Consider the following 26,693-nt stretch of genomic DNA (forward strand, 5'->3'; position numbering starts at 1 on the left):
TGGTTTTTCCCACTGGGCTTCGGGACCTAAAAGATCCCCAACCGATCAGAACAGATCAAAGATGGCTGCGGCTCCAAACGCAGCTTCTCCCAGAGATGAGGAGGGGGCAGCAGAAGTCGGTGGCCCCGTTTATCCAGGGAGGGAAGGGGGAACTGGGTGGGGGGGGGAGGGAGGGAGGAAGAGGGTGCCAGAGCCCAGGGCCTCTTTTGGGGGTTTCCGTGTTTTTGTTGGTTTGTTTGTTTGTTTCCTCCCCCCAAAAAAGCTGGCCTTTCCTACCTGTTTTCTCTTTGATCTCACACAGGACGCTGAACAAAGCCGGTTTCATTCTATGGCAATTGAGAGCGTGCTTTCTGCAAAAAGAAGAAAGAGAGAGAGGGAGGGAGGGAGAGAAAAAGGAAAGGAAAATAAACACCCAGGAAAAAAAAAAGGGAAGGAAAGATATATATTAGCCCGAGATCCGGAGGGTGGGGTGTGCGAAGAGGCCACCCTTTCTGTCCTGACACTTCGGGGGCTGTTGTTTATTTTTCTCTTTTTAAATACAAGCTTGGAGCCTCTTTTTGTTAAAACATCCTGCCCTTAAAAAGAGCCATTGGAAAGGGAGCTCCACTGGGGAGGAAGGTTGGAGAAGTTGAGGGAGAAAGCGGAAAAGGTGAGAATTGAGGGACACGGGGAAGGTTGGTGGCTACCTAAGAGGTCTTTTTTTGGGGGGGGGAGTCTTTCAACTCTTCCCCCCACACACACACACCCATCCCTGAATCCAAAGCCACTCCTGGAAAAAAAAAAAAAAAAGCTCCAAGCCCTTTCTTGGGGGAAATAAATCACAGCTTGACTTCATCAGCAGTCGTGATTTATAGAAAGGGAAAGAACTTCTAAGAGTTCAACTCCGGGCTTCGGGGGGGTCTCGTATGAAGGGACACGGCCTTGTAAAAAGGGTTTGCAGATAAATAAATTAATTAAATGCCGCTCCCCCTCCTCTCTTTCTCTCTCTCTCCCCATGTTCCTCGGCAGGCCAATGTTTATTTAAAAGCACACACACACACACACACACCCAAAGAAAATAAGTCAAGAAAGGAAAAAAGTAAGAGCAGAGGACTGGGACGGTTTTTTGAGAATAGCAAGAACCCAGCCAGACGTGCCTCCCAGGCTCACCGTTTTCCAAAGGAAAACACACCAGTTTTCTTTTTTTTTTTTTTTTTGGGGGGGAGCCCAGGACAGAGGGAGGGAGGGGCAAGCAGGCTAAATTTTCCTCTACTGGACTCCCCCACCTCTTTGGAAGGACTGTGAGCAGCCATGCCTGATGCCTATAGCTTCCCCTCCAGGCACCCCGTCCATAAACCAACCAGCAAATTCTCAGATCATTTGCAGACAGACAGACAGACAGACAGACGGGATCTGTCCCCCTATTCCTTATGGAAACTTTGGAGTCTCCGTCAAAAAAAATAAATTGTTTTGTTTTGCTTGCTTGCCTTTTACTTGAAATTTGGGGCTAGGCTGCAATGTTTGCTTTAGAGAAGGGTCCACTTTTTTTTGTTGCTTTAAAAAGGAAAACAAACAAACAAAAAAGGAGATGCAACTTTTTCAGCAACCCAAGGATTTGATTTCTGTTTGGGGGTGCTGGGCCGTTCCTCCCTCAGCCTTCCTAGGTATGTCGAACTAGATGATTGTGGGAGGGGGCTGTGAAGTTGCTATTCCCCATCTTGAAAGACCTTGGGTATTGCTTGGGTTACCTGGGAGGAAGGAAGGAAGGAAATGGGAATAGGAAGGAAGGAAAGAAAGAAGGAGAAAAGGGAGGGAGGGAGGGAGGAAGGAAATGGGAATAGGATGGATGGAAGGAGGGAAGAAGGACAGGAGGGAATAGGAAGGAAGGAACGAAGGAAATGGGAGGGATGGATGGAGGAGGGAGGAAATGGGAATAGGATGGAAGGAAGGAGGGAGGGAGGACATGGGAATAGGAAGGAAGGAAAAGAGAGGAGAAAAGGGAGGGAGGAAGGATGGGAATAGGATGGATGGAAGGAGAGAGGGATGGACAGGAATAGGAAGGAAGGAAGGAGAAAGGGAGGAAGGAAGGAAATGGGAATAGGAAGGAAGGAAAGAAGGAAAAAGGAGGGAGGAAGGAAGGAAGAAAGGAATGGGAAGGGAAGAAAGGGAAGGAAAGAAGGAAGCTCTGCTTCGGGATTATGGATTTGGGAAGGGGCTCTTACAGACACACACACACACACACTTAACACACCAACATAAACAACTTGGCACCCAGAGGGTTATTGGGTTCCCTTAATGGGATTGCCATTTCGTCTTCCCCGGAGGAGGTTTTCCTTTTGAGGAAGGGAGTGGGGGAGGCAGTTGTAATGTCTTCACCCTCTGGCTTCTCCCCGGCTGCCTTTAAGAGAAGCAGCCTTTAAAACCCAGCAGGACTTTGCCAAGAGGCAGGCAAGCCAGCCAGCCAGAGTGAGCAAATAAAATAGCATAGCGGATCAACAGTCTGTCTGTCTGTCTGTCTATCCATCCACACACACACACACACACAAACACAACCTCCCCCCCCCAGACAACCACCCTCGCAACCCCCCGCCGGTTGGGGAAAAAGACCAACTTCGCTTGCGCCTCGTCCAGGCTCTGGTCGGTGATGGTCATGATCTGGTGCAGGATGTCGCCAATGTCCTGCTTGCGGCCGTCGCCGTCGGCGCCCTCGTGCCCGTGGGGAGGCGGCAGAGCCATGCCCCCTTGCACCGCGTGGCCAGCCAGGTTCACGCCGGCCAGCGTCTGCAGCATCCGCGACTGCTCGTCCATGCTGCCGGCCGACGATCTCGCTCCGCACTTACTTTGGGGACGGCGGGGAGGAGGTTGGTTGGGGTGGGAGAGGGGAGGGAAGGTGGGGGAAGGAAGAGGATGAGAGACGGAGAGGAAGGAGAGGAAAGGAAGAAGGGAGGGAGGAGATAAAAGGGGAAAGGAAGGAGAGGAAGAAGCAAGAGGAAGGGAGGAGGGAAAGGAAAGGAAGAGAAAGGAAAGGGAGAAGGAGAGGGAAGGAAAGAGGAAGGAAGGAAAGAAGGGGAGAAAGGAAGGAAGGAAGGGAGAGGATGAGAGACGGAGAGGAAAGGAAGAAGGGAGGGAGGAGATAAAAGGGAAAAGGAAGGAGAGGAAGAAGGAAGAGGAAAGGAGGGAAAGGAAAGGGAGAAGGAAGGAAAGAGGAAGGAAGGAAAGAAGGGGAGAAAGGAAGGAAGGGAGAGGATAAGAGACAGAGAGGAAAGGAAGAAGGGAGGAGATAAACGGGAAAAGGAAGGAGGAGAAAGGAAAGGAAGGAGAAGAGAGGAAGGAAGGAAAGAAGGAAGGGGAGAAAGGAAGGAAGGGAGAGAGCGAGCAGGAGAAAGCGAAGGTTTTTTGGGGGCGGAATTTAAGCAAAAAACCCAGCGTTCCTTGGCTGGGAAGCGGGCAAAGCAAGGCAGGGAAAGTAGAAATCTTCAGCCCCCTGCAAACCCAGCGCAGTTCCCGCCGCTCTCGGGGTGGGGGGGGGGGAGGAGGGAAGAAAAGAATAAAAAGAAAAAAAAAGGAGGGGGAGCCGAAAAGCTAAATCCCGGCCACTGACATCGCTCCGGCTGGCGGCGGCTCTGCTCTCCTTTAGTTCCAAACCCTCCGGCGGGCTCCAGCGGCGATCGGTGCCCGGCGGCCTCTGCAGAAGCAGCCGCGGGGGGGTGGGTGGGTTGGGGGGCGGCTGAGAGAGAGAGGGGAGAAAGGTTTCTCCTCTCTGGGTTTTTAAAGTCGTGGGGTTTTTCTTCTTCCTCCTCCTCCTCCTCTTCCTCGCCCGGCAACGGGGCTGTCGGGTTGTCGGAGCGTCGTTTTCGTGGCTGGGGTCTTTTTCTTTGTCCCCCGCCCCCCCAACACCCTTTGGAAGCAAAGGCGGTGGGAGCGAAGGAGGAAGGCTGGCCAAGGGTCCTTTTTCTCCGGGGATGGGATTCTCGGCTCCTCGGTGCGAATGCGTGGCTTTCCTTCCTTCCTTCCTTTCTTTCTTTCCTCACTTCCTCCGATTTCTTTCTTTCTTTTTTTCTTGGAAACAAAAGAGGCGCCGGGGAGGAGGGGGCCGCCCCCGAAAGCGAGACCCCCTCTTCAAAACTCCCCCAAAAAAACAGATGGAAAAAAACGGCTTGCTTTTCTTTTTTTTTCCCGCCTCCCTCAAATCCTTAGAAAGTTACGAGCGCCGAGCCTGGTCCAGGGATTTCTCTCTTTCTCTTCTGGGACAAAAACAACACGCAGCAGCAGCAGCAGGTAGGTAGGCAGGTATCTGAGCGAGCATCCCCGGCTCTTAATAAGGGCCACATTTAAACGCGGAGGGGGAGTCGCCTTCTCCCCGGAGAAGCGGGCAGAGAAGAGCCGCCGGCGCCGCCGTCCTTCGGCCGGAGGGGACGAACAAAAAACATCACCAGCCGCGATCGCTCCGGAGCCTCCGTCCCGGCGAGGTCAAAGGCTGAGAAGAGAGAGGGAAGGAGAGGGGAAAAAAAAAGTTTGAACTTGTGCAAGGAGGAAAGAAAAGAAAAGAAGAAGAAAGGCGGAGGAAAGGGAGAGGAAGAGGGGAAGGGGGAAAGGGAAAAAGAAAGAGAGGAGGAAAAAAAATAAGAATTGCAAGCTGCCCCTCCAAAGGAAAAAAAAAAAAGAAAGGAAAAAAAAAAAAAAAAGAGCAGCCGGCTGGAATTAGCTGGGTCCGACCGCTGTGTGTGTGTGTGTGTGCGCGCGTGTGTGTGTGCGTTGTGTTGTTGTTTGATCGCCGTCCGGGTTGAGCGATTGACAAGCTGCCAACGCCGTTCACTCAGCCTTGCCGACGTGTCGCCCGGCGAAGGAGGCGAGCGGCCGGGCAGGAGAGACACACCGGAGGGGATGGGGGAGCCCCGGAGAGACCCGCCCACTCCCGGAGCCCCGCCCACCCACCCCCTCGCCACGCCCCCTCAGAAGTTCGGGAGGCGACCCGCGAGGGGGGCGGAGGGGGAAAAATGGGGGGGTCTGAGCGCAGCTGGTGGGCTCGGCTGGCTACCTGGCCCCTTCCCTTCTCGCCCCTTGTTGCCCCTCTGCCCCCCGGCCCAGTTTGGGGGTCCCCAGATCCAATTTGGGGATCCCTGTCCACTTTGAGGGGTCCCAGTCCAGTTTGAGGAGTCCCCAGCCCAATTTGGGGTCCAGTCCAGTTTGAGGGTCCCAGTCCAGTTTGAGGAGTCCCCGGCCCAATTTGGGGGTCTCAGTCCAGTTTGAGGGTCCCAATCCAGTTTGAGGGGTCCCAGTCCAGTTTGAGGAGTCCCCGGCCCAATTTGGGGGTCTCAGTCCACTTTGAGGGGTCCCAATCCAGTTTGAGGGGTCCCTGGCCCAATTTGGGGTCTCAGTCCACTTTGAGGGGTCCCAATCCAGTTTGAGGAGTCCCCGGCCCAATTTGGGGGTCTCAGTCCACTTTGAGGGGTCCCAATCCAGTTTGAGGGGTCCCAGTCCAGTTTGAGGAGTCCCCCCCAATTTGGGGGTCTCAGTCCACTTTGAGGGGTCCCAATCCAGTTTGAGGAGTCCCTGGCCCAATTTGGGGTCCCAATCCAGTTTGAGGAGTCCCCGGACCAGTTTGGGGTCCCAGTCCAGCTTGGGGGCGGTAGGTGGGGCTGCTTTTGCCCCAGGCTCCCTTAGTAATAATGAAGCCTCGCCCGGTTAAAGGAGTTGCCACTTTCACCCCGGGCCACAGGTGGCTCAGCTCCTCCCCACACACACACCTGGCCCACCTAAGCCCCGCCCCCTTACCTGTCTCCCCAACCAGGAACTCCGCCCCACCTCCCAGGCGGCGCCGCCAAACTGGCCCATCGCTCCTCCCGCCACTGGCTAATATGGCCGGGGCTTCCGCGAGTCGGGCTTTTATAGGGGGCCACGCCCCGCCCCGCCCCCTCAGGCCCCGCCCACCCGCCTGCCCTTCCCACCTGTAAGGTTTGGAGCCTTCGGCGCGGGCCACGCCCTCTGCTGGCTCCCCTCCCTCTCTCTCTCTCTCTCTCTCTCTCCCCGGCCCCGCCTCTGCCATCTGCTTTGTGGGTGGCTCCTCCCACTCAGCTCTCAGCCCCGCCCACTCCGGGGAGCGGGATTTGGCGCCCCGGTTTGGCTTTTGAAGGGAGGGTTGTTTCGTTGCCAAGGAAACGAGGGGAAGAGCCGGGGCAGGTCACATGGCCAAGGCTCGCGCCCGCCCTCCCCGCCGCAACGTCCTGAGGCGACTTACGCCCGGCGGAAAGTAAAACGGACATTCTTTTTTTTTTCCCCGACTCTGACGGACGCCGAAGCACGCTCGCCACAGAGGCAAAAAATAAATTAACCCCCCTCACCGAAGCCCGCCCGTTCTTCCCCCTCAGAGGGAATCGGCGGCGGGCCAATCAGCGCTCTCCGAGGGGCGGTCACGGAGCCGCTCTCCGCCAATCCGAGAGGGCTGGGGTGGAGGGAGGCGGAGCCTAGACGACGTTCGCCCGGCCCCGCCCCAACTCCGCGGCGCCCCTTGCCATTGGCGCGTTCGAACGGGCACGTGATGCGGGGAGGCGGAGGGCGTCGCAGGGCGGTTGCCATAGCGACGGTCGGCGGTGTCGAGACGCATCCTGACACGCGTCCGCCCTGGCTGCGTTCCCACGATTTGCGTTGGCACAAGCGGCCGCGCAGGCTCCACCCGGGGGCCAACCTGGCCATTTTGCAGCCTCTCCGCCGCCCTGTCTCCCTCTGCCCGTCTCATCGGCCTGCAACCCAGCAGTCTTGCCCACCCGCCGGGCTCCACTTGGCTTCGCCGGGGAGGCTCCCAGGTCGCTGCCAAGGCAGGGCTCCCCTTTGCCAGGGATGCCCCTTCCACGCGACCGGGGCTGCCCCCTTCCAGGGCGTGAGAATTCAAAACCAGGCCTTGAGGACGCCGTCCCGACGTTCAGGAGGACCAAACCCACCGTCCCCCGCCTGGCACCCATGCAAAGTACTGCAAAGCCCATGCAAGACGCCCCGCTCGCTGCTTGCTGCTCCGAGGAAGCGCTTTGATCCGGGGATCCACCCACCCCAAAACAAACCCGCCTGAAGAGTCTCTTGGAAATCCACTGTGATCTTAAAGGCATCCCCAAATCTCCTCTATTAGATCGAAACCTGTCCAGGATTCCCACCTGCATCTCAAGTCGGACTCCTTGGAGAGGATAAACTCGGAAGCAATTCCCTTCTGGCCCTAGTCCCGTTTTGCAACATCATTATTGGGATTTAAGGCACTTGAAGAAACAACAACAATAATACAAGGCAATTTCGGAGCTGCCAAGTTTGCCATCCAAGTTGCCCGTCCTTGGCACACCTTCTTCCTTCATGTGCAATTGTTTTTTAAAAAAATCCTGCTTCTGCCGGATAAAATTTATTTCTCAGCAACTCTTTAACAACATGGCATGTTGGACTGTGTGGGTGTATATATATATATATATATATATTTTCAACATTCTGTTTACCATTATTTATTAATGCCTGTATTTAAAAAATATTACAGTTGGAAATTTATTCCAATGCGCATTAGTAAATTATGCTTGTAATTCCTAATGCATTCTTAATTATGAATTTATTCCTGCCTCCTTTTATTTATGGTTCCAACGCTCCCTCTTGCAGGGCTGCATATATAATTGGAGACACTCTTAATTAAGTATTCCTGGACATTACATGTTACAAAATATTAAGGGGGAGGAGAGGGTGTTTCAAACAGAATTATAGTGAGCAACAATTCTTCCATTACCTCTCCGTCATCATTCATCAGCTGGCCAAGAAGCAGCAACAACACACAACACAAACTTTTGTCTTCCTAGAACAGCTTGTCCCAATTGGGGAGGGAGGGAGTCACCTGGACGGGGCTAAAAGTTGGGAATTCTTGGAATCGCAGTTCTGTCACGTATGACTCTTGACGGATGTCTCTTTTCTTTTCTGTACACTGAGAGCATTTGCACCAAGACAAATTCCTTGTGTGTCCAATCACACTTGGCCAATAAAAGAATTTTCTCCTTCTCCCTCAGATTCTCACATGATGAAGTATCGGTAGTTGGGGTTCTGTAGGGGAAGTGGGGGAGTGGACCTGAGTGAAAACTTCGCAGTGCTTATAGTACTATGATGGCAAGTCATGCCTACTCTTTCAATCTGTAAGTGAGGACCTGAGTGAAGACTTAGTCTGAAGTAAAACTTTCTATGTATAAGGGAGGAAGGGAGGGGGGAGAGAGAGGGTGGGAGGGAAAGAAGGAGGCTGGAGATGGGTGGACCTGAGTGAAGACTTCACAGCGCAGAGGACTGAGGCTTATGGTTAGACCTATCCTTTTTTCATCTGTAAGTGAGGGCCTGAGTGAAGACTTCATGAAGTGGAGAGGGTAACATATGGATGCCAGCTTTATGTAGGAGGAACTGAGGGAAACTTAAATAGTAAATTATTTGTATCTTTAAATGTAAGGGGAGGAGGAACCTCACAAAAGACATGACTCTCTTTTGTTTCTTTGTGTTTCTCTCTCTCTTGTGTGTGTGTGTTTGTGTGTGTGTAAATGAACCTGAGTGAAAACTTCACAATGTACAGTAGTTTAGCTTATATCTATTTTAGTGTCTGTATAAGAACCTGAGTGACAGTAATTTATATCTTAAATTGGGGGGGAGAGAGAGAGAGAGAGAGAGAGAAGAGAGAGAGAGAGAGAGAGAGAGAGAGAGAGAGAGAGAGAGATGGACCTGAGTGAAGACTTCACAGTAGTGTTTATATCTATGCCTGTCTATCTATGCTGTATATGAGGACCTGAGTGAAAACTTCACAGTGCACAGTAGTTTATATCTTTAGGGAGCGGGAGGGAGAGCTGAGGCAGGGTGCCCTTGTTGAGAAAGGACCCACAGGCAGGCCTCACTGTGAAGCAGATATTTCTAAGAAAGCATGAAGTGTGTTAGTGTTTAGGTATTTGATTGTGTGTATGCCTGCATCTACATATAAATGGAGATACATAAGTGAAGAGTACAAGCCCACCATAGCACTGAAACTTTTATCTGTCTTTATAATCTTTATGAGAGGACCCAAGTGAAGGCTTCATGTTGGAGAATAATTTATATCTGAGGGGGAGGAGGGAGGGAGGGAGGGAGAGAGAAAAGGGAGGGGGAAGAGAAGTGGACCTGAGTGAAGACTTCACAATGGAGAGAACTGTGGCTTATAGCTATGCCTATCTATTTCATCTTCATATGAGGACCTGAGTGAAGACTTCACAGTGCACAGTAGTTTATATCTTTAGAGAGAGGGAGGGAGAGAGAGAGAGAGAGATTGCTGTCAAAGAACTTGAGCCTAGGCCTCACAGTGAAGCAGAAATTTCTACCTCAGAAAGTATGAAGTGTTTGTGTGTTTGATTGTGTGTATGCATGTACATATGTATGGAGACCCATAAATGAACAGTACAGCCCCATCACGGTAATGTAACTCTCATCTCTTTTCATAATCTTTATGAGAAGACCTGAGTGAAGACTTCATGCCTGCCTACCTAATCCACACAGGAGGACCTGACTGAAGACTTCACCCTCCTTCCAGCCCCCAGGAGGATGTTGCTAATTTACTGAAGCTAAGGAGGTCTGGATTTGAGGCCTTTTGAGAGTGGGGACCAAGCAGGATTTCTGTCTAGGGTTTTTCATTGTGGGGTGTGTTTGTGTGTGTGTGTGTGTGTGTATGAAAAACGTGGATGAAAAAAATTCACTTCATGCCTGTTCAGAAGTGAACACTGACAAGTCCGTCTGACTTAAGCAGAGGTCAAAATGTTAGACTCCACCCTTTCAATACATTAAAATACAGATTTGAACAAAAGCGAAAAGCAGGAAGTGAGTTGGAGCAAAGTTGAGCATCTGAGTAAATTTTCCAGTTCTTCTACTTTAGGCTTGCTATTTTTCACCCTCAGCATCTTGAAGGTTTTTGGAAATTTGGTGGTTTTCCTGTTGTTGGAGGATGGAGAGTATCGCAGTTGACCCAAAGGTGCTTTTTTCCCCCCAAGAGCCAACTGGACTTTCTGGTTTTTTTTCTTTGAAGACGTTTCGCTTCTCATCCGAGAAGCTTCTTCAGCTCTGAAGAAGAGAGAAGAGCAGCTGAAGAAGCTTTTCTGCTAAGAAGCGAAATGTCTTCAAAGAAAAAAAACCCGAAAGTCCAGTTGCCTCTTGGAAAAAAAGCACATTTGGGATAACCGTAACCTGATGGATGATCGAGAATCTCCATAGACCTAAACCTCCAAGTGGCCTCAAGGACTCTCTAAAAAGGATGCAAATGACCGGCTGTCTGCAAGGAGTATCCATCCTTCCCCACCATCCAGTCAGAACTGAAGAAGCTCCTCAGATGAGAAGCAAAACGTCTTCAAAGAAAAAAAAACAGAAAGTCCAGTTGCCTCTTGGGATAAAAAAAAGCACCTTTGGGACAACTTTGACCTGATGGATGATGGAGAATCTCCCTAGACATAGACAGTTGACCTCCACCGCCCAACAAAATAATCTTTTTTCAGGTAGGCATCCTGGGTGGGTAACCATTTAAAAACAAAACAAAATAATCCATCATGCAACGAAAATTGTCAATCCCTGCAAGGAAAAAGAAAAACGGCATAGAAAAATAATTCCTGAAGTCTTCTTACAGAACACACACACAGAGACAAAGACACAAAAACATGTTTGAATCCGAATAGACGGAGAGCACTAGGACCCATCAGACCTCGCCTGCCGCCACCACCGCTTCTCTCTCCTAGGCCTTTATGGCCGCCCCTCTGTTTTCCTCCCCGCCCTCCGCGAAGCGCATGCGCACACACAGCCCCGGCCGGCGGCCTCCGCTAGACCTCAACCCCCCCCCACTTTACCCCGGTTTCCGGCCACTTCCGAATGGCGGCACTAGTACTTCCGGGTCGGCGCGTCCCGTGGCTGAACCTCGCAGCGTTGCCCGCGACTCCGTGAAGCGACCCTCCTCCCCACAGGCCGCGGTTTCGGAGGCCCCCTTCCCCCAAAACACACGCCCCCACGCCTGGCGGGGTGGGGGAACGGTAGCGACGGCGGCGCCCGCCCGGCCCGTAAGTCCATTGCAGGCCTGCCTGGCTGGGGAATCCTCACACCCCCACCCCGTCCTGGACTCCAGGTCCCATCGTGCGCGGCCTGTGGGGAAGGAGGGACGAGCCCTCGATGGGGCCCGAGAGGCCCTGGATGAAGGAAGCGCCCTTTGGGGGAAGGGGGAGAGGCTGGGGAGGGAAGGGCTGGGGGAGGGTGCCCTCACCCCCCATCTCACCCCCCATCTCACCCCCTCACCTGAAGGGTCTGCAGCCCCCATTGGCCCTCCTGCTCCTTAGGGAGGGGCAGCCCCTCCCACCCATCCCAGCTCTGGCAAGAATGGGGGGTCTCTTTTCCCCCTCCCCATGGACCCCAGCCCCCGCCACTAGTCTCCCCCCTCCCCATACTGTCCCTAGAGGGATTAGATTACAACCCCTCCCCCCCAAATAAAAGAGACCAGGGGTGACCAATTGCCACCCTTCAACAACAGGTGGACTCCAACTCCCAGAATCCCTGCTCCCTTCTTGTCCCTGCAGGGATTCTGGGAGTTGGAGTCCACCGATTGCTGGGGGGGGGGTGCATCTTAAGACTCTCCCTTATTTGCAGGGATTGGGATGGAAAGGGGGGGAAGGGGGCTTTGACTCCCAAAACTTGACCCTTTCCCACCCACCCACCCCTAAGGCTGACCTTTGACCCCAAGGGGGCTCTGCTGTGGCTTATGGGGTGGGCGGCCCTGTTTTTTTCTCTACCTCCTTTTTTCCGCCTCCGAGAAAAAGAGGCTTTTTCTTCTCCCCTTTGTTGTGGTTGACTTCCCTAGGCCACTGCGATGCAAAACAAGTGAATGGGGGGAGGAGCCAATATGCTAATTTGTTGTTGTTGTTGTGTATTTGGAGTACAAGAAATGTGAACTGCTAAAACCTGTTTTGCTGTCTCCCAAACTTTTCCCTAAGGCAAGCCAATTATTTTCCCAGGGCTGGGGATCTGTATGCCGCAAGCGTAGTATGAGTTTTATCAAAATTTAAAGAGTCCTCTCGTTTTTGGGGTGTTTTTTTTTTTAAAATCAAATGCTCCCCTTCCCTAAAATGGAGCCCTGTTGGTTTCAAGTCCACTTCACTTTGGGATTGTGAATTGTGGCGGAAAGGTTATTATTTCCTGCGACGAGACATGGGATGCTGGAGTCACCGATGTAATATTGACGTGAAATCATCGCGAAGTATGGGAAACGCATCGTGTAAACCTGCTTTTGTTAAAACGCTTCCTGGTTTTTCCTTATTGGGAATAGAGGATATGGATCTGATTCAGCCTTCCCCAATTTGGGACCCTCCAGCTAATTTCCCCACTTTGAAATATAGATTTAATATAGTTGGAAGGGACCTTGGAGGTCTTCTAGTCCAACCCCGACTCAGGCAGGAGATTCTACACCATTCAGACAAATGGCTGTCCAATTTCTTCTTAAAAACCTCCAGTGTTGGAGCATCCACCACTTCTGAAGGCAAGTTCTTCCACTGATTAATTGATCTCACTGTTAGGAAATTACTTCTTAGTTCTAGGTTGCTTCTCTCTTGATTAGTTTCCATCCATTGCTTCTTGTTTTGCCTTTAGGTGCTTTGGAGAATAAATTGACCCCCTCTTCTTTGTGAGAGTCCCTTAAATATTGAGACTCTGCTATCATGTCACCCCAAGTCCTTCTTTTAATTAAAGTAGACATTCCCATATCTTGGTGGGTAGAGCATGAGTTACAGCATGTTACAGAATTAACCCAGCACTGTCATTCTGCAAGAACATAGGAGCATGCCTTCTCTGTTGTGGCACTAGCCTCTGGAAATGACATTTCGTCAAATATTCATAAAGTTTCCATCCTAATGATGATCACAAAACCATTCTTTAAAAAATCCATTGTCCTCTTAGGCTTTGCTGTCGGTTGATTGCCCAGTCTCTGTGCTTTGAGGTTTGGAGTTTTTATTGGTTGTGAGTCATCGTTTGGTTGGTTATGATCTTTCTTTTTCTGTCTGTGTTGTTTTTCTGCTATTAATTACAACCCACCCAGGATTCTTAGGTTTAAATGACTCTTGGCTGAGAATGCAAAGAATTCCCAGCGCTGCATTAAAAAAAGGTTTGCTTTTATACACAGTTGGTGTTTGTTTAATTTGAACAAGGCTTGGGTCAGAACACCCAGGTTGGAGACCCCTGCTGTAGAAGATGCTAGAAGCCTCTGCTAGTGAAATGGCCAAATTAATGCCAAATAAAATCATGGGTGCGAATGCAGATAATGTTTGCCGCAATCAACATTTCTGGCAATAGGAAGGGATGGCCGTGTGGTCACACAATTTATCAACATGTTGCCGGGAGCCTCGTTCGATATTGTGGCCTAATGTCTATGAAAACATAATCAAGCCAAACTAAAACCACACATTTGCTATTGTGGCATGATAACGTTGCTTTCTCGCTTGTGTGTTGTTCCACGGCTGTTCCGTGGTTGCTGAGAAACTGTAGTCAAAGGTGGAATTGTTAGTCAATAATGACAAACCTGATTTCCTTTTTTACGCCCACTTATGTTTTCCGGTCTTGAACTCCGAAGGAGGATGACAATTGCTTGCTTTGAATAGGACAGAAAGATGCGTGGGGTCCGTTTGGCTATTGAACTCTTTAGCATGTCTTTCAACTGATTCCGGGCTGCTTCCGTTGCTTCTTCAGTTCCACAGAGGAGCAGCAATGGATTAGCCCAGCTTCTAAATCTAGCCGACTAGGTTGTCGCAATTTTTCTCGCCAGTCATTTAAATTTATCAGCTGCTGATAAGGTGAATTGGTCACTTATGGTAAGGATGCAGCTGTTCTTCACCAAAATCAGTCGGGCAGACCGGACAGGGGATGGGGCAAAAACAGTCCACTAAAAGTTCATCTTGTTCCATCAAGCAAATTATGTGAATTTTTCTATGCAAGTTAGCCTAATTTTCAGTTTAGTTGGCCACACTGACCATGGAAAATGTCTTTGGACAACAGTGACTCCTCTGGCAAGAAACCCCAGCACCTTGGTCTGGAGTTGGTTGCTGTGTAGCGACCGTCATTGCTAACTGAGCAAGGTGTGATTCCCTTCCCAAACACAGGAAGAGGCCATAAAAAACGGGCAAAACTTTTGTCTTGCTTGAGCACCAGGAATTCTGGGTTCCGTCTGCGGTCGTAAGTCAAGGGCCAGTCGTTTGTTCACGGTGATCGTTTAAGTCGTCGCGCTGTTTGGCCACTACTAGTCGGCACCTCCTCTGGGCCCTGCCTCTTTTGGGCCGTGCGCTCCTGTGGGTCCACCCTGGCTGGCCCCCCTCCCTCTCCTAGTCCCCTCACCTGGCACGAGGGTAAACACAAAAAAACGAAATGGGAGAGGGGGAGGGAGGGAGAGAGAGCGCCATTTCCCACAGAAAACACCGGGAGCCAAAAAAAACCTGGGTAGACGTGGCGGGGTGGTGTGTGTCATGTGACTGGGTGGGAGTGACGTTGACTTGGCCACGCCCACTCTAGTTTTGTGGCTTCCGGTGTTTTCTGTGGGAAACGGGTCCAAATGGCTCTTGGAGTGTTGTAACGTTGCCGACCCCTGTACTAGATCGCCCATCTTTTATTTTATTTTTGTAATCAGACATCACGCATTAAACATGGCGCAGCATAACCTCCGAAGCCGGTCCGTGTCAAAAATCGTAAAAGCTGTGATTCCAAAAAAAAAAAAAAAAAAAAGGAAGAGTGACAGGCTTCAAGCGCAGCCAAATCGAAAACAAGAGGCTGCCTATAAAAAAATTAAAAACCAAACCAAACCAACCTTCTCCCATCCTGTTCGGAGCAATATTGAAATGAAGAATGGCCTCACTCTGTCATCTGTTCCAATTGATGTTCCACTCTTTCGCGTTGACAGCTGAAAAGGCCCACAGGTGCCATATAAAGAGGTGACCACGTTGTCATATTTCATTTAGGCGTCCCTCTGCAAAGGCATAATTACCTAATTAGGTTGTTAATTAGGAGATTAGCATTTCGCTCTATTGATAGAATGCTCTTTGCAGGCAGGAGTCGAGAAAACAGATTTGTTGGTCTAATTTATAAGTTGGGGGGGGGTTCTTCTTCCCTTCCTCCCCCAGACCCAATACTGATTTGCTTAAAATATTCGGGGAGAAAAATTCTGCGTTCTCGGAGGTGGGAAAGCTTTTTTTCTGGAGACCCCGCCGTTTAGACATGTCAGCCATGGCTAAGCGGGTTGGCCTTCTCCAGTTGTCCACCTGGAAGACACCCAGGTTGGAGAAGAAGAATAGCGATGATTTGCTAGGATTTCTTTCATAAAAATCTCTCTTCCTCCTCTTCTCTTTCTCCTCCTCCTCCTCCTCTTCCTCCTCCTCCTCGTTCCTCCTCCTCCTCCTTTCCTTTTTCTCCTCCTCCTCCTCTTCTCCTTTCCTTCTCCTGCTCCTCCTCTTCTTTCCTTCTCCTCCTTCCTACTCTCCTTTCCTCCTCCTCCTCCTTTTTCTCCTCTTCTGCTCCTCCTCTTCTTCTTTCCTTCTCTTCCTCCTCCTCCTCCTTTTGTCTTCCTCCTCTTCTCCTTTCCTTCTCCTGCTCCTCCTCTTTCCTCCTCCTCCTCCTTCCACCTCTCCTTTCCTCCTCCTCCTCTTCTCCTTTTCTCCTCTTTTCCTTCTCCTGCTCCTCCTCTTCTTTCCTTCTCTTCCTCCTCCTCCTCCTCTCCTTTCGTCTTCCTCCTCTTTGTCCTCCTCTCCTCCTCCTTTCCTCCTCCTCCTCTTCTTCTTTCCTCCTCTTCTTCCTCCTCTTCTTCCTCCTGCCCCTCATTCTCTTCTTTCTTCTTTCTCCTCCTCCTCCTGTTGTGTCCACCTCCAAGCATTCCTGCTTAATTTACAAATCTGTTTTCCAGTCTTGATTTTTTTTTGAATTAGCCCTGAAAGGAGCCAACCTTTCTCCTCCCATCCGTTGTCTCTCTTCTTGTGTCAAGTACCTGGGAATTGACACATGGCGAAGAGCATGGTGTCAATAGCAGAGAAGACACCTTTTGCTCGAAAGGGGCGGATTGAAGAAACCTTGATTTGGAAACACTGCAATCCTGCCATGAACAGGAGATATATTTTTTCTTCTTTTTAAAAAAATTTTTTTACTATCCTCCACTCTAGTGACTGCAGGAAGCTGAAACTGACAAACTGTAGATGTGTTCTTGCAAAACAAAAACCAAAAAAAACCCTGTGATATATTTCCTCCCCTTCTTTGCTAACATCACACATTCCTCTAAAGCCGTTATCTGTGGGAAGGGGGGAAAAATATCATTATTATTTTTTCCTGTAAGATGCACCGAAACTCCATGCTTTATTAATGATTTGGGAGACACAGCTCACTTAACGGTCGTCATTTTTCAACGGCTTTTTGAACCCACGGAACCAGGGGGCTGTCATTTGGAGAGAGCGTAAGGAAAATAGAGTATTAGGGAGGGAAAACCAAACTTTGGGTTAATGTCAGCATTCTAACTAACCAATTCCAACCCAATACACTCCGAGACCAGCATTTCCTCAAAGGTCCATTTGATTAGAGTTGACATATTGGCACATCTGGGAAACCCTGAATTGGAGAGTTTCGGATTTTCCCCTTCCCAAAAGAGAAACCAAGGATCCGTCCCTTGCGTCCATCACTCCATCACATGGCCCAATCAAATCTTCAACGTCCCAACTGGAGCCATCCTTCCAGCCACTCCTCTCCAAGTGCAGGGCAACATTCCTTGTTTCTCCAAGTATTGTGCAAATACAATTCTCGCTGCCGTCAAAACCTGTAATATTAAATATATCTTTTTTTAAACAAAATCGTATTTTTCTGGTACTATTCCTAACAAAAAATATTTCTGGCTTTAAATCTATGTGTTGCTTTTATCCTTTTCTCCAACCCATGTATGTATTTTCATCCAAATTTTTCTTGCCTTTTCTTTATTCTTTTTTTTTTTGACATCGGTCCAAACAAACCCATTTATTTCCAAAAAACTAAAACAAAAAACAAAAACCAGACAGTCTTGAGTTCTTCTTCCTGCTTTTCTGCCGTTATTTTGCCCACCGTATCGGTAGCCACAGATCCTGACACGGGAATAGTATATTTACAAATGGTAACCCCTCTCCCACTGCCGTTTGCCCTTTGACTAACGTGCAAGTTGAAAAAGTGCCAGTTGTGAGGAGGTGCCAGAAAGGTGCCCGCATCCTTTCCAAGGTTCCCACCCAGGCCGTAAACAGTGTGAATTTGGGGTTCAGTGCACAGGAAGATGGAAATAAATATATAAATGGGCCTTTGCACCTGCTGTTAGCCTGTTGTTTAACTCCCTCGTCAGACATTAAATCATTTTCAAGCACAATAATAGCATGGGAGGTAAATTAACTAACCATTAACAATCTTATAAATACACAATTAACATGCCAGCGTTTATACGACGGAGGCGTGGATCGGGCAGCAGTAATTTTTGACTGGGAGTTAGCTTCTCCGGGTCTTTGAGGTGCTTCAAGCGGTTAATAATAATAATAATAATAATAATAATAATAATAAAGATACCTATGATGATGGCAGCAACCCGTATCAACTATCAGAGCCAGTCGATATTTATGATGAATTTTTGAATGTTCAGTTGACTGAGTTTCATGTAATTAATAATATTATTATTATTATTATTATTAATAATAATAATAATAATAATATATGAAGAGCAGTCCTCGGTAATCAGCTCTCGTTGCCTAAATCATATTATGGATACCTTGTTGACAGAAAAGAACGTTTGTAGTTTTTGGGTTGAGCTGTGGGCTTCTCGGTGTTCTTTGAGGTTGGTGGTTTTCTTTACGGCGGCTCCGTTAGTCACAGGGCTGTTGAGGGAATCTGGCTCCCCGATTGAGTTGGCTTGTCAGAAGGCCGCAAACGCAGAAGGACCGAGTTGGAAGGGACCTTGGAGGCCACCTAGTCAAACCCCCCTCCCCAAGCAGGCGACCAAAGCCGATCACACGACCCCGCAACCGTCATAAATGCACGTTGCCAGTTGCCAAGCCTGTGAATTTTGATCACGCGCTGGTCGTAAGCGTGAAAAACGATCCTAAGTCACCTTTTTTCCAGTGCCATTGTAAGTTCGAATGAACGGTCACTAAACGGTCACTGTTGTAAGTCAAGGGCCACCCCACTTGGCACCCTTTCCTAAGCTTGTCCTCTTCTGTCCTTTGGTCCCGCAGGTAACGAAGACATTGGTTCAGCATGGATCGGAGGAGATAGTAGGGGAAGGCGTCAGAGCGTGGCTCAGGATGGCTTTCTTGGATAACCCAGCCATTATCCTGGCTCACATCCGGCAGTCGCATGTGACCAGCGATGACACGGGGATGTGTGAAATGGTCCTCATCGACCACGACGTTGACCTGGAAAGATTCCACCCGGCTTCGGCCAACGGGGACGAAAGCTCGGAAGGACCAAGCAGCAACGGCGAACCTCAGGGTTACGTGTACTCTCAGTCCGTGGACATTACCTCAAGCTGGGACTTCGGCATTCGAAGGCGCTCAAATACAGGTGAGTCCCTCAGGGAGCATCTTGGGAGCTCTTCAAAGGAGGAGATGTAGGATAGGATAGAGAATGGAATGGAATGGAATGGAATTCAGAACGATAGAGTCGAGTCGAGTGGAGTGGAGTGGAGTGGAATTCAATTCTTGATTGGCCAAGTGTGATTGGACACACAAGGAATTTGTCTTGGTGCAAATGCTCTCAGTGTACATAAAAGAAAAGATACATTCGTCAAGAGTCAAGAATCACAAGGTACAACACTTAATAATAGTCATAGAGAAAGAAAGGAAAGAAAAAAAGGAAGGAAGGGAGGGAGGGAGGGAGGAGGAGAGAGAGAAAGAAAGAAAGAAAGAAAAAGAAGAAAGAAAGAAAGAAAGAAGAGAGAGAGAGAGAAAGAAAGAAAGAAAGAAAGAGAAAGAAAGAAAGAAAGAAAGAAAGAAAGAAAGAAAGAAAGAAAGAAAGAAAGAAAGAAAGAAAGAAAGAAAGTACCCTGGTCAACTCCAGACATCCCTGGTTAAAGGAATTGAGTAACAAAGGGGGTGCAATTTCCCCCCCCCCCCCGTTTGAAACAAACAAACAAACAAACACCTATTCCCTTATTTGTTTTGGGTGGAGCTAAATAAAACAGACTATTGGGGGGGGGGAATAACTAAATTAGGGGTCTGTCTACATGGAGATTCTCAGTCATGCATCAGTTTGGCTAAAAAAAAAATCCAAGTTTTGACGTGTCATTTTCTAGGAGATTTTTCTTTAAAAACAAAAAAAAACAAAAACCAGTCCTAACCAGTTTATCCAATTGTTCCTCTTCTTTGTCTCCCGGGGTGGGGGGGGTGAGAAAGAAAATAATCTGACATTTAAAACATAAAGAGAATTCCAAGTGGCAGCGGAGATATCCGTCTCCTGATTACTGATATTTCACCTATTTGAGCGTGGACTGTTTTTGGATGTGGAGTCGAAAATATGTAAAGAGGAAAAATGATATTCATTTTTTAAGATTTGACTAATGTTGCACAGATACAAATCATTTATTTTTACTACCTATAAACTGTTCCAAGCACAGGGAAGGAAAAGCTATGCTAATTTATATAGCGTTGACATTTTATAATTTTCATGATTTTTTTTTTTAGATAAAAGATTTTATATTTAAAACTTTAATAGTCTAGTCTGAGTTCATTTATCTTTAATTTTTGAAACGGGGAGAGTAATTCATAACAGTAATTTTATTCCTGTAATGTAATATTCACTTCAGTTCATTTGTGCATTAAAATTCCTTTAAGACCGTTATTAATGATTTATATAATGAAATGTCATATTAATCACAGAAGTTTTCACATTTTATTATTCTCTTCCATGTTAATACTATCTTTATGATCTCTATTAATGTTTTATATCCTCTAATTTCAATTATAAATCAAGAACATTTTCATGTTTTTGTTGGTATTTGCTTTTCAGAGATGCCACCTTTAAAATTTTATTGCATGCACCCCAAACCATAGATGTGCAGCATAAAACATCTTTATTCATAGAAAGGTAGTTAATTATGTCTTTTGTTCATAGCAAACTTTCGTTGACAAACTTAAACATTATAATATATATATTTCCCCCCCTTTTTCTAAGCTCAGAGACTTGAACGGCTAAGGAAAGAGAGGCAGAATCAAATCAAATGCAAAAACGTGCAGTGGAAAGAGAGAAATGCCACCTGTTCTGGTAATTATATATATATATATATATATATATTATTTTATTCATTATTTGTTTCCAGGCCGGTTTCGTGCATAAAACCTGGTTAGTTTGTAAATCGTTGCATGATAAAGGATGAGAACAATTTGGGGGAAAAGACAAGTAACGTCGGAGAAAATTCCTGTAAAGAATTCACCGAAAACAAGTGTTGTCCATCCATCCGTGCGTGCTGCCCATCTGGACTCTCACATCCATCATCCCTAGCCAGAAAGTCTCATGAGCAGGCAGGATGATGGGACTTGTAGTCCAACACTAGCGTTTAGCCACAGGTGGTCAGAGGTGGAATTTTTGGTTTTTTGTCCTGATGGATCCAAGTAAGATCCATCTTTGGGAACAGAATCGGTTTTAGAGATTGCCAGGGGCGCTGTTCCATTTCAGACCCCCGTAAAGGGAATTATCTCAAGCTTTGGAACCGCTTCTGTGGTCCCGAGCTGCACTCTTGCTGCCGCATCCGAGCTGCTAATCTGAAGCAGATTAATTTTGTCCTCTTTCTTCAAGAACAGCAAAAGTGGGGTGGCTTCCGTTGTGCGCCTTAGTTCGCAACACACAGACCCTTGTTTTATTTATTAGGCTGCTGTTCCTCTGAGGGGCACAAAGCAGGACTGGTGGGAGATATTCCATTTTTATTCCAAGAAGCTGTGAGCATGTAACCTAAGGGAGAGATCTGGGTCACTTTTCATCGCTTTAAAGTGTATCCGTTCGGCGAATACACAGCCAGATTCCTTGCAGATCCACTGAGCCATTCGAGAATTGGCCTTCGCAGCTGACTCCTTTCAGTCTTCACAGCAAATCTTCTCCACTTTCTCCTTGTTTACACATAACAGTACATGGAAATAACTAGTTCACTATTTAGGAACTGCACCCTGTTGCATTTTGCTCCTCTGCATTATCAATATCTACGTTTTGGGAAGTGCTCTGCTCAAATTCTGAACGAAGAAGCTTGAAAACCCTCCCCATAGCAAATGGCAAATCAAACCACTGGTACGTCAACAGAGCAAAACCCCTCACTCTCTTCCAGCACTGATGATGTTCCCTAGTCAGGTGATGAAACGTCTGCAAGAAAACAACCGAACGCAGAGAGCGTTAATGACCCCCAAATCAAGCCAAACCTTCTGATCTTTGGTGCCCTATCACAGTTTCCCCAGATCATCCCATCACTGCCCAACAATGAATCAAGGGAAGCTGCCTCATTCAGCAGAAAAGAATTTGGGAGATGGAATCAGCATCTGTGCCAGCCACACAAACCATGAGCCCAGGATCTTGCCATCTTTTTCCCAAAGAGCAAAAATTGCCTGTTCAAATGAGCTAAAGCAAACCAGACCGATGAAACTCAACAGAATAACCGTGTCTCAAGTTCATCGTTAGATGTGAATTTCTTTTCTGGCGTTTTTTTCCTTCTCCAGATTGCAGATTGGTCTCTTCAAATTAGATAAAAGGCTGTGACATACTTGGTGTTAGTGACGATCGTGACCGTTGAATCTCTTCTCTTCTGAGTTAAACTCGGCTCGGTTTAGTTATCTCAGGGTCTTCTCATTTTGTAATGGTGACCCACCTGCACCTCTTCCATCTCAATATTTTGGCTCGAGCTGTCATCTCCGTGAAGCCGGCTCCAGTTTGACAAGCTTTAATTCCGCCATTTAACAAATGAGTCCCCCCACCCCCGCCCACCAGTTTTGGAAGTCCCCGCTCAATCTGCCCGAGCCTCCGTTCCAATCCTCAAGAGAGACGAGCATGTAAATCTTTGGGACGTCTACAGATCCAGGAGTAAGCAAGATTGGTAGCTTGGAAGCGGATCTGTCAAAGGGTGATGGATTGAGCTTGGGGGGAACCTCGTTCCTGGAGCAGATGTGTGGTGAACTCCCCCCTCCAATTCCACATTGGCTGAACAGAGAAGAAACCAATGGCAATCGGCAACAGCTCCACAAGTCTTGACAACTAAGCTCACCTGTCTTCACCTTTTAAAATAAAGACACCCTTGAACTTTCTGGCTCATCCTGAACATCTGACAAAGTTGCCCCCCACCCCCAGTTCCTAGGTTGTGTTGATGCTCAAATATACCAAAGCTCCCCATCTTCTCTTGATGGGATGGTTAGCTTCCACTTTCACGAGGTCCCTTCCTATCCCATTAGAAACTCCCAATTTTGGAAGCTCTCACCAAGCCACAAACATCCACGGGCTTCCAGTGGTACCCTTCAAGGTTCAACTACATATTTGCAACGCTCAGTGTAAGAGTTTCCCACATCCCTCTCAACCCCATGGCAACTGAGTTGAACTGAATACTTTTATTTGGCCAGGTGTGAGTAGACACACAAGGGGTTTGTCTCTGGCACAGAAGCTCCCAGGGTTGTCCCGTTGGCCATTGACTCATAAAAGTGTGTGTAACGTGGAGTAGCTGCTTAGGGCTTGGATAACTGACCAGGGACAGGGTCCACGTTACCTAAAGGTCAAGGTAAAAGTTCTCCTCGCACGTAGGTCATTTCCGCCTCTACGGGGTGGTGCTCATCTCCATTGCAAAGCCGAAGAGCCAGCGCTGTCCAAAAACGTCTCCGACTAAACGCCTTTGAAGGCGCATGGAATGCGGTTCCCTTCCCACCAAAGTGGCCCCTATTTTTCCACTTGCATTTTTTTTTTACATGCTTTCGAACTGCTAGGTTGAGAGAAGCTGGGAACAAGGCACAGGAGCTCCCTCTGTTACGTGGCGCTAGGGATTCGAACTGCTGACCTTTCTAATTGAGAAGCTCAGCATCTTAGCCGCTGAGCCACCACGTCCCTTATTGTTACCTTAACTGTAGCTAAATTCCAGTTCCCCATAGAGCAGCTTTTCCATTGGAGGTTTCAGTCTTGGAGGGAGCATCCAGCAGATATTGTAATCTCAAAGGTGCTTTTTCCAAAGGCAACTGGGCGACGTTTTTTTCCTTGAGGAAGGCGCTTTGCTTCTTATCCAAGAAGCTTCTTCCATTCTGACTTCTTGACTTTGCATCCAAGAAGCTCCTTGGATGAGAAGCAAAACGTCTTCCCAAAGGAACAACAAAGTCCCAGTTGCCTTTTTGAAAAAGCACCTTTGAGGCCACCGCGGCCGAGAATCTCCGCGGCCATTCAGATGTCGCAATGTCCCTCTCTTTTCTTTGAACCCCAGCCGAAGAGCTGAGTCACCTCTTTGAGAAGAAGAACTTCAAGGTGAAGCCTGCCCATGCTCCCGTGAAGCCATCCATCCTCTCGGTCCGACTGGAACAGTGTCCTCTGCAGCTGAACAACCCCTTCAACGAATACTCCAAGTTTGACGGCAAGGTAAGCGAGAGCGACCCGCTGCTCCGCGTTCCTTTTTCACGGTTGCTTTGGGGTCTCCCGAAATCAAACGATCCAATCCAAGCACAGCTCGGACGAAGGAGGCTGAAACGGGGGTTGGATTCCTGAAAGGAACATCTTGACTTTTAAGGGGTTTGATGCCAACAGTGTTGACAGCCCACCAAACCTACCCTGTTTCCCCGAAAATAGGACCTACCCTGAAAGTAAGTCCTAGCTTGGTTTTTACACGTTCTCGCCCAATATAAGCCCTACCCCACCCAAATAAGCCCTAATTAAGATTTCTTCAAGGTTGGCAAGGCTTTCCTAAAGGCCTCTGGAGCTAAGAACAAAGCTCTAGATCCGATAAAATATCGCTTGTGACAATTAAGCAACCTGGTAGGCCTGATTGACACATGCCAGCGCAATGGGTCCCTAAAGAGGTATTTTTATCACTGCGTTTTGGACAGTTTGAGGTGGTTGCTTTTTTTTTTTTTTTTTGTTCCCCAGCTGTTATTCAAAAGCAGCGATCATTCCCCCAAAAAAAAAATTCAGCGGAGGATCAACTTAACTACCGCCAGCTCGCTTTCTCGAGTTTCAATCGCTCGCTCTGCCTTTCTTCCCCATCCAAATAAACATTTTAGTGAGCCTGTCGAGAGATGGAATGTTCCCCGGATCGTTCAAACTTTATTCTTTAAAAAAAGAGAAGAAGAAGAAAAAAAAGAAAAGAAAATCAAAGCCGGTGTTCCCACTTTGAAAAAAAAAAAAAGATTTTCAAGAGTCACCCCAGCCTCTGGAGTAAATATATAATTAAGGAGGGACATTTTTTTTTTTTTTACAAAAAGCATGCTTAATTAGGCCCCCAAACTCCCCCCCTACCCCTCCCATAATAAACTTCCCCATCTCTTCCCAATTAGGCATTCCTTCCTCAAGAGACCCAACTGGTTGAGTTAATTATGCAAATCAGGCACGTTTTTCTAATCCCAGGCGAAGAATTTATGAATGTTTGCAAACACACACACACACACACACACAAACACAAAAACAGCAACCCTGCAACTCTACCTACATAAAAAAGGAATTCAAATTGTTGTATTTGAAACCCGGGGGGAAAAAAGGTTAGAAGAAGGAAAGATTTGTTTAAAAAATTATTGATTTTTTTTTTAATGTCAACATAAGAACCTCTCTGCATGGTTCCTGTGATTTTTAATCACGTGAATTCAAATTGAAAGCAGGGCAGATTTAGTGACGGGATTTGTGTGTGTGTGTGTGTGTGTTTGTGTGTGTGTTGCTGAATTAACCTTTCTCAGCCATTCCAGAGAGCACAGTGGCCTGTGCTAAAAAAGTATGCTGGGTTTAGTATTCCAACATCTCCAAAAGATTTTGGGTGCTCAGCAATGCTTAATGGATCGCGCGACGGCTGTTGTTACCTTATTATCCTAAATTGTCCCAAAGGCAAAAAACAGACTTTGTTTTTCCTCGAAGACGTTTTGCTTTTCACCCAAGAAGCTTCTTCAGTTCTTCGTTTTCAAGGGAAAAAAAAAAAAAGCACCTTCGTGTGTGTTGCACCTTTGGGACAACCTGGATGACTTGAGAATCTTCATAGACCCTTATCCTGAATTAATGGCTCCTTTCCTGTCCATATCGGTCCATCCATGCAAAGTTTCTAGGACTTGCTCAAGGTGGTGAAAGCAATAGATCACCAAACATCCCAAAGCTTTTGAACTGGGGGGGGGAAATGATTGTGGTTTGTTTGTTTTTTAAATAAACCTCTGCCTTGCACTTCTGAAAAATGCAGCAAAAATTAAAAATAAAAAACTTCCCTGCCATAATTTGATAACATATTTCAGCTCTTTGGGGATGAGCCCATCGAATTTGAGGCTAAGGGGGGCTCAGGAAGGTGTCCAAGATCCTGGCCCCCTGCCTGACAAAAAAACACCCAACAACAATTTCTTTGTTAGCAACTGTTTTTTAGCAAGGAGGCAGGGGGGGAAAGGATAATTCATGAGTACTAATTGCCCGGCTGTTAATTTTCATAAGTGTTGATAGAAGCAGTTCCTTAAATTAAACTTTGTTTAAAACGTACCAAGGGAAATATTCAGCAATGTCGGGCCTGAAATGAAAATTAATATGAATGCTGTGGCAATTAACACGTACTGGTTAATAGCTTTTAGCAGCATTTTGGGAGGGTAGACCTTAAATACATTTTTCGCATGCTGCTCTTGTACCAGTTGTGTTCCACATTTACGTCTGGATAATTATGAACAAATGTTTTGGTGTGGTTTCCCCCCCCCCACACACACACACACAATCGTTGGGTACTAAATAGCTTTCCCAAAAAGAAACACACACACACACACACACATCCACAGCAGATAAAAGATGGAGAAAGGAAATAGACTGTGGTGTCGCTGATTAAAAATATGTCTGAGATAATGGTTTGATATTAAAAAATCAGGCATACACAAATTAGAGGTTTTAATTTCCATTTTCCATAATGAATTATTTCTAGCCTGAACAGGTGTATCCAAATTAAACTTCTGCATCATTTCTTAAGTGCTTTTTTTTTCTTTAAAAAGAAACTGTAAAAACTGTATACTCCCAATTAAATGCATCAAAATTGAGTCTTGGTTTTTTTGAAATGCCTTTAAAAAGAGAGAGAGAATTGTTTTTTTTTAGCTTTTCCCCCCCACTTGTTCACTCTCAAAATACATGTAATTTATGTTGTTCTTGCACATTCAAGCATGCATATTTTCCTCTTGCACCTATTTAGGTGCTAAGGGGAGATTACACTGTCTTAAAACAAGGTGAAAATGAGCAAAGTATTAAAAATTAGAAATGAAAACAGCAGCCTGACTGAACCTCTTTCAAATTCTTTAAAATCTGTAAAAAGACATTGCATTGCCCATATTACTGGATCATCCAGCAATAGGTTTTTGTCTGAAAAAAAAACACACTAAGTGTAGCCTTGATCAGTGTATTCCTATTCTGAATTTTCCATTTTGAGACTTCACATTAAGCTGCAGACCTCAGGATCAAAGCTCCTGATTGAACAGTGGGATTATTTTCTTCCACCATCCAGATCTCCTGTTCTATTATCACCTGACCTCTGGAAAGATTCCCTAAAGCCG

The 26,693-nt window shown here is 47.3% G+C and overlaps 2 protein-coding genes across 7 annotated transcripts in view; one reads left to right on the forward strand and one right to left on the reverse strand.

Moving 5' to 3' along the window:
• The window catches only part of PBX3 (PBX homeobox 3), a 129,601-nt gene extending 125,532 nt beyond the window's left edge, over positions 1-4,069 (reverse strand). Inside the window, exons 1-2 of one of the 2 annotated variants that reach the window (XM_026688519.2) lie at positions 2,591-4,069; positions 277-350 (exon numbers count right to left, since the gene is read on the reverse strand). In XM_026688519.2, coding sequence (XP_026544304.1) covers positions 277-350; positions 2,591-2,787 — 271 coding nt within the window. In that variant the 5' untranslated portion in view covers positions 2,788-4,069. The remainder of the gene's footprint in view (positions 1-276; positions 351-2,590) is intronic. The other variant, XM_026688521.2, reaches the window with a different exon arrangement.
• A 6,751-nt stretch (positions 4,070-10,820) lies between these two features.
• The window catches only part of MAPKAP1 (MAPK associated protein 1), an 85,444-nt gene continuing 69,571 nt past the window's right edge, over positions 10,821-26,693 (forward strand). For 2 of the 5 annotated variants that reach the window (XM_087944288.1, XM_087944287.1), the window contains exons 1-4: positions 10,821-11,033; positions 18,222-18,549; positions 20,158-20,247; positions 23,417-23,568. In XM_087944288.1, the coding sequence (XP_087800414.1) occupies positions 18,291-18,549; positions 20,158-20,247; positions 23,417-23,568 (501 nt within the window). In that variant the 5' untranslated portion in view covers positions 10,821-11,033; positions 18,222-18,290. Of the gene's footprint in view, positions 11,034-18,221; positions 18,550-20,157; positions 20,248-23,416; positions 23,569-26,693 lie in introns of those variants that run through there. The other 3 variants (XM_087944285.1, XM_087944286.1, XM_087944284.1) reach the window with 2 other exon arrangements.

Source organism: Notechis scutatus, chromosome 15 (genome assembly GCF_049901735.1).
Source record: "Notechis scutatus isolate UNSWTSFEM ecotype Mainland chromosome 15, rNotScu1.2, whole genome shotgun sequence".
Classification (NCBI taxonomy): Eukaryota; Metazoa; Chordata; class Lepidosauria; order Squamata; family Elapidae; genus Notechis; species Notechis scutatus.